General features: G+C 41.3%; 1 protein-coding gene across 1 annotated transcript; it reads left to right on the top strand.

Annotated features, from left to right (window-relative positions):
* The first annotated feature begins 7,395 nt into the window (after positions 1-7,395).
* On the top strand, positions 7,396-16,409 carry rad23aa (RAD23 homolog A, nucleotide excision repair protein a). Its single transcript, XM_028599826.1, has 9 exons — positions 7,396-7,686; positions 8,564-8,725; positions 9,177-9,379; positions 10,888-10,931; positions 11,913-12,040; positions 13,012-13,099; positions 14,264-14,394; positions 15,117-15,278; positions 16,119-16,409. The coding sequence occupies exons 1-9, from the start codon at positions 7,621-7,623 to the stop codon at positions 16,230-16,232; spliced, it is 1,098 nt and encodes a 365-aa protein (XP_028455627.1). The 5' UTR covers positions 7,396-7,620; the 3' UTR covers positions 16,233-16,409.
* The last annotated feature ends 351 nt before the right edge of the window (positions 16,410-16,760 follow it).

Genomic DNA, 16,760 nt, shown 5'->3' with positions numbered 1-16,760 from the left:
TCTGCTGCTCCATTAATTGAGAGAGTACACTCATTGTAACAACAGCGTCATCCTCACAAGGAGATGTTTTAGTATTTTTAGGAGGCATAATGTGTCTTACCAGGATGTACCGGGAATTGATGAAAGTAGCAAATGTTGATGGTGACAGGTCTGTTTGTCCAGGTCCTAGTAGGCCCAAAAGCCCATCAACTTGGGCTGCAGCGCAAGCTCAGCAAATAGTGGAAATATTGTCCCCAATATTAAGCCGCAATTTAAATAAAATGCAACTTGAGGCAATTAACCACTAAATTTGAGAATACCATAAAGGATTCAGTAGATTTTTGTTAGATTCTAAGAGGCCAGGTTCTCAGAGAAAACTCCTGGCAGCCATCTTCCATGCCATGTGATGTGATTGATGAGCCATAATATGGCTACTGCGGTACCACAAAGCTGTCAAGGAAAGCCTGTTGTATAATGTGCATGGCTGTATATGGAGAGGGGATCAAGGATCTGGTTCATTAAGACGTATTCACTGAGCCATGTACCATCTGACTCCAGAGCACTGAATTTAGCCTCATCTCTTTGCCTTAAAAGGAAAAGTCCAACTCTAACTGGTAAAGTTCAGTCATCACTCATCTATCTCGCCACTCTTTTCTTGCATGTCCTGTCCATCACATGTCTCCGTCTCCCTCCCTTATCTCACTTTGTTGCAGTCCCTCGACTTTATCTGCCTATTTGATGTCTTCCATACATAAATTCAAAGAAATGGCTCTTTAATGTCTTTCTATCCCTTCCTCCCTCTCTTCCTCTCTTGCCTCCCTGTGTCGGGAGATATGGGTCACTCAGGGGGCAAACTCCATTTCCGTAAATGAGGACAGAAAAAGAAATCCCGACACACTAGTTGGTTAACGGCACACTGCCCCTCTCTCACCCCGACACGCACACACACGCAGAGCAAGCTGGGACCTGTTTGTCGAGCTAATTAGCATTAAATCTCTGTGTGCGAGGACGTGTCCATGTGAGCGAGCGTATGTGTGCGTATATGTGCAGTGATTGTGTGCATAGCTGATATAAGGTTGTGCTCTGTGGCCCAGTTTTGGCTGAATAAGGGAGAATACTGTAGGCCTGATAAAGAGACTGGGGTTAGAAAGGACAGATATAGATAGAAGTGAGAAAAGGAGAGGGAGGGAGAGATGATGGAGTTGTTAACAACTAAAGCACCCCAGTCCCCAGTGAGTTTCGTCTGTGTGATCGTTCGTGTGTGTGTGTGTGTGTGTGTGTGTGTGTGTGTGTGTGTGTTGCGCCCAAGTCTGTGTTTTTTCCTTTGTGGTGTCATTACCGGTTGTGCCGCTCTCAGGGGAGTCCATGTTTACCCAGCATGGTTTCTGAGCTGTCACTGTAGGAGCATCCATTATCACCATGGCAACCAACAGACGCAGTGAGCCTGCCTCGATGTCACCTTCAAACGCAGCCTGTTCAGCACATTAGATGTTAGTCAGCTGAGAGCTGAATGGAAAAGCTGAACTGAAATGTTGAATCCTAAAATCTGAGTCCAACTAAATCGTTTGCCAGTGTGAAGCAGTTTGCTCCAAAGGGCTCAAGGAAAATAAATATTTGTTTGTAATATGTTATATGTTTATATTGGTAGAGTTTTAAAGGCCCTGAACAACCACACAGGTGTTTTCATTTAACCTAGCTGATTAGACCTCTTCCCAGGACTGTGTGGGCATGTACAGACTGATTGATTGACAGCTTCCTAAACCTCTTGTTAGCTTTGTTGCCCCTGTTAGGGCGGGACAAATGATACCTTTATCATCCTTATTAGTAGAAAATATTTGTGACTTATAAACTCCCATCTAAGCTCCGACCCACCTTCAAGCTGAGCAGAGTCTAATCAGCCACAATAACTGAAATCACCTGTGTGGGTGTTTAGAGGCTTTAAGGGCAAATGCATTATAAGAGCTGATATATTTAAGACATTGTGAATGCTGCAGTGTTCGGGATGGCTTTCACTTCTTGGTTGTTTTCACAAAGTCTCATTTTTCTAGGCTATACAGTATATTGGCAATGAAGAGCTTGATTAGAAACTTGGAACTGAAATATTAATTGATTTGCAAGACTAGTCCTTTTGTAATAATGACTTGTACTGAAATGAGTTGAAATGAGTGTAACTATTGTGTAGCTAACTAAACCAACTTATACAAATAAGCTTGCAAATATATAACCTTTTTAGAATGAAGAGTAAAAGAGACAAATCAGGAAGATTTTAAACTATATTTTACAAAAATAACACAATTTGTCTCAAATTACACAAAATGATGTTAGACTATATGACAAATTAATGTCTGTTGGGTTGATTTGCTACCCACTCTGGACTGCACGAATACTAATTCTGAAGGTTTTGTGTATGTATGTACTATGTATGTATGTAAAAAAAAAAAAGAGTCTATATGCCAACAGCTCTGTGAAGCTGTACTTAGGCACAGCGGAGCTTTGAGCTAATTGCTGTCATCAGCATGCTAACATGCTCACAATGCGAATGATAAAGGTGCCATATCCTCGGTTAGTTTGTTTGTGTTATTGTACGACTTTGGTTTTTCAAAAGGTTAGTTCGGATTCACCAAAGTCACTGTCCATCCATGTCCGTACTCCTGTCTGCATCTCCAAACTTGGGGTGCACTGACCGCCATCTACTGTAGGTCATACACTAGTCTCGCTTTGCCAGACCTTCCTCCACAGCGCAGCAGAGGAGGGGTCTGGCTAGTCCACACAGCATTCCGAGATGGGAGAAAAATGTGCTGTGGTTTATTGGTGCTCAAAAATAGCCTCGGGAAGGAACTTGTTTCGGTGGAACATGCGTAAAGTAGGGGACATAATTTCCGACGGCAACAGAGCAATCCCAGAAGTGGATCGTTGTGGATATAGACTAGTCATACAGTGATTATGGATAAGTACCTCATACAACCCCACTTCATAAAATCCAAACTACCCTTTAAATAAACTGATTCAATCCAGTCCAAGATCATTGTTTAACCTCACTAATTTTCACACAAAAGGGGCAGAAAAGCTGCAGATACACAGTAAATGCTGTTGTTGGAGATTTTCCATATGTCTTTATCTAGCTAACTGCTTTTAGTGGGTAGTGGTCACTGTGAGGTGCATGTCGTTTCAAAGGCCATGGCAATTGACTTTATCTGACAAAAGGTGACCGTCATGCGTCGGCGACAGTTAAGTTTAGGCACCAAAACAACTAATTACGATTAGAAAAACACTCCTGGGACTCGACACGTGTTTCCTGGGTGAAAGTCTTGCGTCTTTTTCCCCCAGGACGCAAACTCCACTTCCCTACATAAAAGCCCTGGGTTACTTATCGTTCTTATACAGAAGCAGTCAATGTGGTGCATACAGCAATAAGTACATGGAATACATATGAATTACGGTGCTTTAATTTTCTTTGCTTTATGTACAAATAGGTCATGCCAACAGCCTGAGGTTTTACTGTGTCCCTGCACTGCACGACCAAAGAGGAGAATATTCTAATGACACAATGCTATTATTAGCTGGACTTTGTACATACAAGTACAGTATTAAATGCAGAAAATACAAAATGTATCAGGAATTAACAAGAAAAAGAAAAACAGAATGATGTTACAGGCCGTGAGTGTGTGCCTGCTTGTGTGAAGAGTGTAGGCCTAATAGGTCTCAGAAGTCTCGTATTAACATGAATCCTTGTGGGTTGCATACATGACTTACTCATTGCACTGGTGACAGCACACACACACACACACACACACACACACACACACACACACACACACACACACACACACACACAAGTGTAACATATCATGGCTATGCAGATGACACAGTGCTGTGGGGGTGTTCCTGTAGAAGAATAGAAGGATTTCTCTCATGGGACAGAGACAACAGAGAGGAGGAGGAGTGACACAGTCGATAGTTCCTCTGCCACCTACACCCCAATTAAAAATGATTTTAAACACACGGATGGTGTTTTTGAGTGTGTGTTTGTGTGTTTGTGTGTGTCTGTGTTTGTCCATAAAGTGATTTATTCAACTGTGCATTGTGTTCAGATATACCAAGGCCTTAAAAGTTATAACACGTCTGGCTCCATCGTGAATATCCAGTGGACAAGTGGAGTTTGTTTATTTTTAAACAGAAAGCAATTGGAAGGTGCTCAGAAAATGGAAATGGCAGAAAATGTAGTAGCATTGAGAGGCTTTTTTTCTATAGGTTTGTACACAATAGAAATAGTATTTTACTTTCCTATTGCTTGTGTAAAAATGTACTTAAGGTAAAAAGTCAGTAATGTACATGAACAAATATCAAATATCAGTGGTGATTCAGTATAGTCTGTTCAGTTTAAACACCTGCTAGCTAATCCCCTTTCTATGGCAAGGTGACAGGATCATAAAACTAGGCAACAGGTAAGCTACAATGTCCCAGCAAGTTTTTATTTAGTGATTTTTGCCCACACTCCCAGTGTGTCCTCTAATATTGAGGATCTGCAGATCCTGGTATTTTCCAAAACAATGGACACAAAGTCAAATGTGGACATACATTGAGTGAGGCCAATCTAATTGAGGTATGACTGCAGCATTGCAGCACTGCGGCAAAAAGCCTTGCCTACAGTCATAACATGGCTTTTCACAAAAGATGGTCTTTTTGTCTGGACAAAATAAAAGCCTGCAGAAAAACACACGGAAACACGCACGCACACAAACACAGACATTTTAAGTAGGTCTGTGTTTGGAGCCATATGCCCTCAAATGCTGCTTGTCTTAATAAAACATGGTGGTCCGTTGTTAATCTTTAATAGTTCTGTCTTTGAGAATTAACCCAGATGAACACACATTTAGGACACCCCCTAAAACACACACACACACACACACACACACACACACACACACACACACACACACACACACACACACACACACACACACACACACACACACACACACCTCAATCTCTTCCTATTTCCCTCCCTTCATTCCACTTTCACTTTCTGACAGTCTTCTATCTACATTCCATTCTCTCTTACTTTCCTCACTTTTCCCTATTTTGGCTTTTCCCTCCCTCTTGTTCAATGTACCCTCCCTCTCCCCTTTAAACCAGATTTCACACCATGTTAACAAAATGGGATCATTCACTTAATCAAAGAAAATGCAGAAGAAACAAAGATGACCAAATGGAAGTGTGGAAGCGGTTGTGTGCAAAACAAAAATCTGGAGGAGAGTAAAGAGGGGAAGGAGACAGGAAGAGAAAAGGGGTTGAGGAGCAACAGTAAGTAGAGAAACGACAGAGAGACCCCGCCAAACTTGGCATTGAGCAATGGGTGAGGGGGTAGTTTGATAAAATATTCATGTTGCAATGCTTGCTGGGAGGTTTGACTGGTGGTCACAGCCGGTGCACGTGTATGTTATTGCTTGTGTGTATAAGGTATATGCATGTGCAATTTGGTGGCTCGAAATGAGACAAAGATATAATATTATTCTGATGATTTGTTGAGATTATTGCGGCACTCACATGTGAAGAGCCAGAGCTGTTATTCCCTTCTATGTCTCTCAACAGGAGTAGCTGCATACATTTGAGTGAATGAACTCATTCACCTATCCATCCAACCGTCTATGATATATTATTATCAGAATTTTTCCATTGCCAGTGCTCTCCATTCTCCTGACAGATCCAAGTTAAACAAATAAAGCATCATCCAAAACACACACAGCCAGTGACAAAGTCGTTTTCAGCATTTAGAAATGTTCTGAATTATGCCTCCTGGCTTTCTGCTCTCTGTCAGATATGCTCTGCTATCTGCAGTACTGTCTGTCTGTGAGTGGTCTGCCCTCTGCTGACTGCATCACAAAACTGCACAGATGTCTATGTGCAAAAATACACATATCACTCCTAAACACCATCTCAGAGCTAGGCTATAGGTGCAGACTACTCGTTTTGGTAGCCTATGACACACACACACACACACACACACACACACACACACACACACACACACACACACAGGTTGGTAGTAAGAGAAAAATTATAAAAACAACAACAAGGATTTGGGACAATGGAACAATCTATCTCTGTGTATGCCTAATTCACCTAATCATCCAAATACAAAAGTAATAAGAAAGAGCAACAAAACACCATAATAATAAAAAAGAGATGCTGATTTCATTTTAAGTTATAAATGAAGATTTATTTGAAATACATCAGGATTTATTTTAAAGCTACAGCTCTACTTTTTGGGAAACACTCTTATTTGCTTTCTTGAAGAGAATACCATGAGAAAACCATTTAGTGTCCCCATGGTAAATATAAGGTTACAGCAAGCACCCAGTTAGACAGCGAGAGTGTTATCAATTTTCTCATCTAAATCTTAGCAAATAGTGTTTTTTCGAAAATGTGGCACTATTCCTTTAAAGTATAAGCATGCATCTTGAATACAGACATCAGGAGGTTGTGGTCATCATACTGCAGCACTTCCTCCCCCCATGGCCTAACATAGATCATTTAACCCTTGGGTTGTCTTCCCTTAGACCATGAACTTCTTGTCCTTCTGGGTCAAAATGAACTTTTCATGGCGCTTTTGACACTTTTAAAAATGTTTTTGTGACTTTTTTTCCAACACTTTTTTAAAATTCATGGTAAATGAACCTAATTTAAGTGACTTTATACCTTCTTTTTTTTTAAATGCTATAAAATTGAATAAAACACCCAATATTCAATGAAATTAATCATTAATTTTACCTGCAAAGAATGTTTTATGGCTTCCTAACAATGTACATCCATGCATCCATGTTATTTTTGGCTAATTCGGATGAAAGAAACCCATATTTCTGAAATAAAAAACTTTGAAAATGGGTCAAATTTGACCCAAGGACAACATAAGGGTTAAGATATTAAGTAACATGAGTATAGCCTTGAATTGATTCAGATAACCATACAACCATCTTATGCAAAGCAAGGTTGTTCAATTCTTCCAGTTCATCGTGTTATTCTTTTGGCAGAATTGAATTTTAATTTTACCCTCATAATGTGATTCATTGTATTAGGCTATATAATACAAAATAATTCATAAATTAAGTTTTAGAGATATTAAAATTCTGCACTTAAAACTTGATTATTATTGATTATATAGAAATTATTAAACGAATTGCAGGTTACCTAAATAGAAAAATAGGCTATTTAATATAAATATTTGTCAAAAACAATCTAATAAATTATAAATATCATGAAAATCTTGCATTTATTTGGAGATATGCTGAATTATTGTTATTACGGAGTGTAATTGCAGATATATTGAATTGTTATCCTTTGGATACGCTGCAAGTATGACTATTCAAAATACAAAATAAAGTGAAATCTTTCAAACGTTAAAACGACTTACCATAGTCGCGTCGTACAGCACGAGATCTCGTACCTTCTAGCGGAGCTTTTCTCGCCGCACCACCAACTTGTCACCAAAGATGGCGATTTGCTGAGTGCTCATGGATACACACATTTTTCAGCTTGTCGTTATCTTACCAGAAACGCCAACTTTAGAAACAAATTAACTACTTAGCGAGCAACTATTTCTCCGTTTGAAGCACATCTGACACAACGTCAGCCACCGCCACCATGCAGATCACGCTTAAAACACTGCAACAGCAGACCATTCAGATTGAGATAGACCCCGTACAAACGGTGAGTGGCTATTAGCTAACAGTCCCAACTGTCGGACCTATGTTTTAACTTTACGTAAAGACCAAACAGCTGTATTTGATATTTACAATGAGATAACCCTTTGTGTAGTCTCGGCAAAAGGGTGCCCATTAATAGCACGTGTTGCGAGTTTGGCAGCACACATGAAACTGCTGCTAAACAACCCGAAACCTAACTAGCAAGCGTTAGCCAGTTAGCTAGCCGAACAGCCCGTTAACAAAGCCATCGCGAAGCGATTGCAAACGAATTTATAATAGTTTCAAGTTTGTGTCGCGGTTCCTTTGCTGCTGCTGCTCTCCAGCAATATCTGATGTCATCTAGTATGTAATGCTTTAACTTCTGTAATGAACCAAAGCTTCACACTACGATACGAGTGCCGTTGCTAATGCTAACGCTTATGACACTGCTAATTACGATTAGCCTCATTGGTAGCGGACTGTGAAGCTGGCTAGCTAAGTTGTTCACATCTTTGACATATAGCTAGCAAGGCAAACTTTGAGTTAATATTATGTTGCGTTATTGGCATTAGGCCACTCAAAGTGTAGCTATATCATTCAGATATTTAACTTTAATCTCATTTTATGGGTGGCAGTAGCTCAGTTCGTAGGGAGTTGGGTTGGGAACCAGAGGGTCGCTAGTTCAAGTCCCCGTATGGACCAAAGTACGGAATGTGGACTGGTAGCTGGAGAGATGCTAGTTCACCTCCTGGGCACTGCGAAGGTACTCTAGAGTAATCACTGACCCCACCCCAACCGCTCAGGCCACCTGTCCAGCAGTCGAAATAAAAACATTAGGAAACCATTAGAAAGTGCTTGTACATCGATGGTTATTGATTTTTGATGAATCTCTTCTTTACCAGGTGAAAGCCTTGAAAGAGAAGATAGAAGCAGAAAGAGGAAAAGACAACTTTCCTGTATCTGGGCAGAAGCTGATATACGCCGGAAAAATCCTGCAAGATGACACACCTATTAAGGACTACAACATTGATGAAAAGAATTTTGTTGTAGTGATGGTTTCCAAGGTAAGGTCTGAATTGATTGTAATACTCAGATGACATTGGGTGTGGGGGTGTTTCAACTTTTCTGAGCTAATCTACTGTCTGCAGTTAGGTCATTTATTTTATATAACACACACATACTTACATACACACACACACACGCTTTCTGTTGGAGTTTAATGTCAGACATTTTTACTATTAAGTTGCTAGTCTTAACAGGGTTCAGGCTTGAAGGGACACAGCTATGGCAACGCACCAAAACGACTAGTTAAGTTTAGGAAAAAGATCTTGGTTTGGACTGAAACACTCCCGAGGAACGAACAAAACGAGTTTCCTGGGTGAAAGTATTACAATTATATTGTTATATTTTAGTAGATTTTGCGAATGTTTGCGTAATTTTGCGTAACTTTCGGCCGTAGCTGTATCCCTTCTAGCCACAGCCTTCTAACAGCACCTTCTTCTGAACTGGCTAAAGGCTAAATCCGCAGCTGCCGCCTCACCCCCGGCCTCAGACGCCCCCAAGCCCCCTGTACAGGACTCTGGCTCCACGTCAACAGCTGTCCAAGCCACAACCCCAGCATCAGCCCCAGTCCCAACCCCAGCAGCTGTCCCCATTCCCTCCGAGGAGGCCAAAGAGGAGCCAAGTGCCGCAGCCACAGAACCACAACAGCCAGCCAGGTAGAACTAGTCTATTACACAACTTACAGTGTTATTGAAACCATTTTTTTGTTTGATCAGAGCATGGCATTGTGATAGTGACATAAAATGTCTTGTCACTGTCACAATGATATGCACTACTTACCAACTCTCCTAAAAATGATTTGTCAGTCAACCTATATGCTAAATATATGGAACATGGGTTATTCAGTGGTTAGGATTCAAGACAATCCTGACACCCATTTCTTAAATACAACACAGAGAGAGAGAGAGAGAGAGAGAGAGAGAGACACACACACACACACACACACACACACACACACACACACACAGAGGCAGGCTGTTGGAACGTATACCGAAAGTTGAATATAATTTGAATTGTAAAAAAAAAAAAAAAAAAAAACTATTCGAATGTGACTTTTTATAAATATTGGCCAACGTTAGCTAATATCCCTCTTCTCGCCTTAGCCTACCCTCGTGTCGCTCATGTCACGTCTTATGAACAGTAAGTTAGCGGGAGTGAGAAACGCAAGGCATTGTGGGGTCTAAGCTAATGTTATGTACAGAGTAACATTAGTACAACATCACAGAGCCAGGGGAGAGTGACGGGAAATAGTTTTAACGTGACTTTAAAATCGACATCCACCGAACCAAAGTGCTTATGTTAACCTTAGTTAGCTCATTCTTGTTTCCTAACTGCGTTGCGAGTTATAGTAAAGTTAGCTTAGCTGGGAGCTTCATGGAGACAGCTAAAGTTTATGTTAGCTGCTCTACAGCAGTCAGTTAGCTTCAATTTCATATATTACCTTCTAATGGCTGTATTCTCAGTAATGTGGCAATCTGCACAACAAACAGGTTGCTTATAAATCCCTAAAATAGTGGGTACAGCACCGTTTGGCTTAGTTATCAATGCTGTTAGCATCTTAGTTGACACTATTGTTATTTAGTTTATGACATCGTTTTGGCTGTGCTGTCATTGTGCTAACTGAGCACCATTAGCATTTACAACAGAGCCACTTCACTACACTTAGATAAAGTTTGATTACAGAGTTCTCGATTTATTTGTTTGTAGCTGTGTGCTCGTGGTGGAAAATGAATGTAAATAAAGTTGTGTGCAATACGCCATGACGTAGTTCCTCTTCAAGGCCAGGCTAAAGTTAGAAGTCCCTCTAGTGGACAGAATGTGGAACAACAACCACATGCTTATGGTGGCATTGACAATGCGTAGTATAGTACATATTAATAACAGGCTGCATTTGAGCATTAAATATTCAAATCTTATTTGAATATTTAAATAAATCACATGAAATTCGAATGGTATTATAGAGGAAGATTGACAGCTCTAATGCACACACATGGACACATATTTTCATGTTACCAAAGTAAGTCCTCTATAAAGTAGCAGCATATTTATTTAATGGAATGGATGCTTATATCTAAATTCAGTTGTCAACAGTGCCTGTTGCTTTACTCATCACCTGGGAATCACAGAAGTGTTGTCTGATTTTTCCTCTCCACCTTTGTTTCAGCTCCAGCAGCGGGGGTCAGGGCTTGGATGCCTCCTCAGCGCTGGGTAGGTAACAAATTCATCTCTGCCAGACGTGCACGCTGTGCAGTAGTTGCTATATGTGCACAATTTCAGATAGTGTTATAAATGGGTTAATATCACAGCAGTAAATTTCTTGTGTAAAACTTGGGTTATGTTTTGCTGTGCCTGAAATAGTTACTGCTGTGAGTCAGGGTGTTACAGTCAGCAGTGCAATACATACTTTTTCTATATTTAGGCTGTGACAAAAGTACTACATCCCTTATTGTGGTGCTACAGGGGGCAATGGAGATTCCCGTTTGGTCTAAAAGAGTAGAAGTCATGATGCTATTGAAGCCCATTTTGTTTGTTATAAACTGTATGTATAATTTTAAAGATTCAGTTCTTTATTTTTTTCATATTTGTTATTGTCTGACCTTTTGCATAGAATACTCATTGCTCAGTGGTGACTTAAGGCTTAGGTCTATTTCTATAGTTATGTAAACCCTGGAAATGTCTAGCATGGGATATGTATGTATCCCCTGGTAGCAGATTGCTTCTTCATAAAGAAGCTCAGGTGTAGTCAGGTCCACAACAGTTACAGTGACTTACAGGCTCTACCCGCCGTCACAGCAAAAAGATGCATCAAAATGTTAAATCACAACTGCTGATACAACATATACCACTTCTCTCTCCGCTGACTACAGCTGCCGTCCTCCACAAAGGAGCAAGCTACAGTGGCTTGTGGCTGTGGACAAAAGTGCCAAATGAATAAATGTAAAAATGTAAATATATAGGACAAACCTTTTAGAAAAAAATGACTTATTTTTGGTGGAGTATTTCTTTTAAGGTTTGTAATGTTTCAAATGTGTTAACTTAGTGCTATATTTTGGGGAATTTTTCATTTCTGTTGGGATGTATGATTAAAAAAAGCAATTTTCTGTTTGTCTGTGTTGATTGTCATGCACGGAGGTGTATCTGTGCAAATATACTAAATATGCTGTGTGTGCGTGTGTGTTGCATTTTTAGTGACTGGCGCAGAGTACGAGGCCATGCTCACAGAGATCATGTCTATGGGCTACGAAAGGGAGAGAGTGGTGGCTGCGCTACGGGCCAGTTTCAACAACCCCCACAGAGCTGTGGAGTACCTTCTCACTGTGAGTCTCACACACAGACAAATGATAACATTTTTACGTCTAAAAAGCACCACTGGTTTAACGTTAAATTCAATTCTTATTGTCTTTTTCCTAGTTATTTTACTTCTAACTTCTTTATGCAGCACTTGTGCCTACTGACCACCATGTCAGTCCATTCTGGTAATCCACATGTAAATTTCCTACATAGAACTAACCTAAAATGTACTAGACATAGGCTAAGCTGTGCTCTCTCCAGCATCCTCTCACATTTCATCTCTCAGAGCTCTCCCCGACCAGCAGCTGCCCCTACTCGGCTTTGTTTGGTCGCTGCTTTTACACACAGCGGAGAAGTCACATTTTGGGAAGAGGATGGCTAACTAGGCTGAACATGATGTTAATCAGCGTGAGCCACTCAGCTTCTTGATTTTGTTTTAGTGTAATCTATCAATGGTGTCACACGCTCCATAAGATCTGACATGAGCACACTCTGTTCCTCCCTCTTAATAACGCTTTGCTCTGTGAGGTCAATTAATGTTATACTGAGATTTGTTTTGGTCTAACCTCATTGATATCAATGGGGTGGACAAAATATGATATGCCCTCTTCATAACGCAAGACTGTTTTTGGAATTGTATTGCACCACAAAACAATTGGCCTCTTAACTATTCTCCCCATAAAAATGAATCAACACCTCCTCAAAACAGTTATAACAAAACTGAACACAAAGGGTTGTTGTATTAGCTTACCTTAGTTTTGGCTAGTTGCATCTACAGTAATAAACTGGCAACTGAGTGTATGTTATTAAGGATACTGCAGTTGTCCATTATGATAAACAGAGCAGGGTTAAATTAAAAGTGTATTGAGTTGTAATTTCCGACTAATATAAACCAAATTATCAGGTGCCAACTAACTTCCACAGCCCTCGCACTATTTTGATCCCTCCATGTTCTTTGCAGTGTGTGTGATGGACAGTTGTATTGTTGTGTTTCCAGGGTATCCCCAGCAGCCCAGTCCAGGAGAGTAATCCCCCAGCGCAGGCCCCCGCGTCTGGACCCACAGAAGCCCCATCTCTATCAGAGGGTGAGGCACACGCTCAACTCAAAGTCCAAAAATACATCCAGTCGACATTTGTCTCGGTCTCTCCCTACTGTGGAAAAAAAATATATAATATAAAAAATATAAATATGTGAATAGGAAAGACCCCAAAAGTATAGGACTGATGGCCCCAACTAGTATCCACGCATCCAATTCTTTAGGAGACTAGGCTAGTCCTGGACACATTTACTGTACACAGGACTATAATTAATACAGGTTATAGCCCCACTGGCAGGAAATGACTCATCATATGACTCATTAGTGACAGACTGTTTCCTCCACTGTGACTATGTGTAAACTGTTAGGTGCAGGTTTGGTGGCAACTTTCTGTTCCTTCATGTGGAGACTTGTCTCTGAGTGGATAAAGGCTTTTTGTTTGATGGGACTAGCGCTACAACGATTAGTCGATTGAGCTGATCAAGACAGTATCAATATTTTGATATCAATTCATTGTTTAAGTAATTTTTCGAGAAGAGATGCCAAACATTTGAGCTTGATGGTGTTTGGCTTAAAACACCATTTGATTGTTCTAAAATGAAAGAATTTGCAACTTCTCTTGGTCTTCATTATTGTAAATTGAATATTTGGGGGTTTTGGATTGTTGGTCAGAGAAAACACTTTATGACTTTTTTTTTTTTTTTGTTGCTGTTTTCTGATGTTTTATAGACCAAGTCATTAAACATGAAAACCATTAGTAGATTAATGGATAATGAAAATAATTAGTTTCAGCCCTTATTAGGACCCATGGTGTGATTTGTGATCATGGATAACCTGTGTATGCAAATATTTGCTACGTAGCGCACAAGCTTATTACAATAGTGGGGAAATCTGTTTATATTTTGAATAAAGACAGTTGCCACAAGTATTTAAAATTGCACATCTAGGCCTAAGCCATCGGTGTTAGCAGAGCATTTGCTGCATGTATATGCTTGTGTACAGAGCACTACTGAAACCACAAGGCGGGCTAGGATGAACCAGAAACATGCATACAGCTACTTCAACGTGAACTAGTAGAAAATTAGTTTTCGCAAAATGAAGACACGCAGGCAATTGAAGGCACTGATGCATCTCTATTGTCCTGCATGTAATTGATTTAGTTTGCTCTCTTGCTAATGGTTATTTTTATTTATTTTTTACTATATCCATTAGGAGAGAACCCACTTGCATTCCTGCGGACCCAGCCCCAGTTTTTGCACATGAGACAGGCCATCCAGCAGAACCCTTCTCTGCTACCAGCTCTTCTCCAACAACTAGGCAGAGAGAATCCTCAACTTCTACAGGTAACGCAGTCGATGGCCACACACACATACACACACACACACACACACACACACACACACACACACACACACACACACACACACACACACACACACACACACACACACACACACACACACACACACACACACACACACACACACACACACAGCTATTCACAGGCAGGCACACAAGCAAGCCGGCCTGCATTTCAATTTCGTTTTGTTTGCAAATTCATATCTTGTGCTGCTCGGGTGTGTAGGCGTGAGGCACTCAAGAGGGTAAAGTCTAAAAAGCCTTTCATATATTCTTGGCTGAATCAGTAAAACGCGTTTGGAGTTACAGGTAGAGTCACATGACCGACAAAGCAGTGAATCCTATCAATCAAACCATTCCAAAATCAAAGCTATTTTTGGTCCTTACATTGTGTTTGATTATTGATGTGATCACTGCTTTGTCTGTCATGCGACTCTACCTGTTCACACTAATCATGTGACCCTTTTTTTACCATGTGATCACTGGCCAAACATTTTACACTTGCCCTGATGAAGGCCTAAATGGCCTAAACACATCGTCATGTTTTAATGATTTAGCTGGGAATATATCGAAGGCTTTTTGAACTTGACCCCTCTTGAGTGCCCCAGTTCACTCTACCTCTTCATTTGACGGATCCCAGCCTACGTATACGTGTCAGACGACAACTGTTGGCTCCTAACGTCTCCTCTGTTCTCTCTTCTCCCAGCAAATCAGTCAGCATCAGGAGCTGTTCATCCAGATGTTGAATGAGCCAGTGGGAGAGGGGGGAGAGGCGCCAGAAGTTGGAGAGCTGGGGGCAGCAGGGGAGGAGGGCGCACCTGTCAACTATATCCAGGTTACACCTCAGGAGAAGGAAGCCATCGAAAGGGTGAATATTGAAAATGTGTTTCGATCCACTTGGAAGTGACAAAAGTTCCGGTTCACTGTGGCGTCACAAAACGCATTTTTGGCCAGAACTCAAGAATTCCTACACTAATGTAGGACATTTCAAAAACAAATGTCCGATAGGATAAACCGATGACATGTTCTATCCAAACGGTCGACTTCACTCTGACATCATAATGTTCTGCAAACGCACTTTTCTGGCCATAATTCAACAGCGTAGCTCAGGAACAGAAGGGGAGACATTTGGTCTCCAGCACTGTGGCGATCGCACACATCTTCTGTCCTGCCGAGTTGAACGTGTGTGTGAAGCATCCATGTTTCGACAAAAAAAAAAAAAAAAAAAATAATAATACACTTAACCCTTGTGTTGACTTCGGGTCACATTGACCCGTTTTACGTTTTTGTTGTAGATCAGAAAATATGGGGGGGTAGAAAATAAGCGCTGAAAATGTGTAGAAGAAAAATGTAACAATTTATAACGTTGGAAAAAAGCAAAAACAAACTTTTTTTTCAAGGTGGACGGGGAAGACAACACAAGGGTTAATACCTTTTTTGTTAAATTCCTTCAAAGTCTTCACTACATATACTATGAGTCTGGACAGACATGGACGTAAACTGCAACAACTGCGCTGGTTGGCGGAGGCATACGACCGGTAATCCAAGGCAGTCGTAGTTTAGTCGATTTAGTTTGTACATTGTGAGATTAGAAACCTAGGAAGTTGCAGGTCCTGTTGTTCTTAAAGCCTTTTGTTCCTCTCTCCCTTCTCTGTCCTCCTCTCCCTGCTCTGTCCTTCTCTCCCTTCTCTGTGTCTCGTCGCAACAGTTGAAAGCGCTGGGCTTCCCCGAGGCTCTGGTGATCCAGGCCTACTTTGCCTGCGAGAAGAACGAGAACCTGGCGGCCAACTTTCTCCTCAACCAGGGACTGGAAGATGACTGAGCAGCGCTGCCTTCCTGCTCCTGCTCCTCCCTCCCTCCCTCCTTCCCTCCCACCCACCCAACCACCCACCTTTCCCCTCTTCAGCTCAGCATAAAAAGACTGCACCCCCAATTTTACTGTACAGCTACCAACCTCGGCTCAACCCAACCGGAGAGGAGGGGGCAGAGCCAGCAGGGAGGGGGGGTGCGGGTTGGGAGTGGGGAGGGGGGGGGTTGCGGGTTGGGGGTGGGAAGGGATGATGTGGTGTGTTAGGTAATGGCGGGGGTTACACGCTTAAAAGTACACAAAGTGGAGGTTGTGTGCAGGAAGGTCAGACTCAAGATTATTGGAGGTGGGAGGCGAAAAGGTGTGGAGGAATGATGAAATCCACGTGAATTCCAATGGAATGTGTTGGGTTTGTCTAGGGGAGATCTATAATTTGATTTTAGACGCGCTTTGTGACATTAGGAGGATGGGGGGGGGTTGCGACGAGAGTGTGTGCGCGTGTGTGTACGTGTCTGTGCAGATGGGTGCGATGCAGTTAAGCTG

The sequence above is a fragment of the Perca flavescens genome, chromosome 15, assembly GCF_004354835.1.
Source record: "Perca flavescens isolate YP-PL-M2 chromosome 15, PFLA_1.0, whole genome shotgun sequence".
Taxonomy (NCBI): domain Eukaryota; kingdom Metazoa; phylum Chordata; class Actinopteri; order Perciformes; family Percidae; genus Perca; species Perca flavescens.
The sequence above is the reverse complement of the archived record's forward strand: the minus strand, read 5'-3'. Positions and strand labels throughout refer to the sequence as shown.

Excerpts from the sequence above, each read along its gene's own strand:
- rad23aa (XM_028599826.1), top strand. The coding sequence starts at position 7,621 with ATGCAGATCACGCTTAAAACACTGCAACAGCAGACCATTCAGATTGAG. Across the intron at positions 9,380-10,887 it reads GAACCACAACAGCCAGCCAG|CTCCAGCAGCGGGGGTCAGG; the intron begins GTAGAACTAGTC and ends CCTTTGTTTCAG. Across the intron at positions 13,100-14,263 it reads AGCCCCATCTCTATCAGAGG|GAGAGAACCCACTTGCATTC; the intron begins GTGAGGCACACG and ends TATATCCATTAG.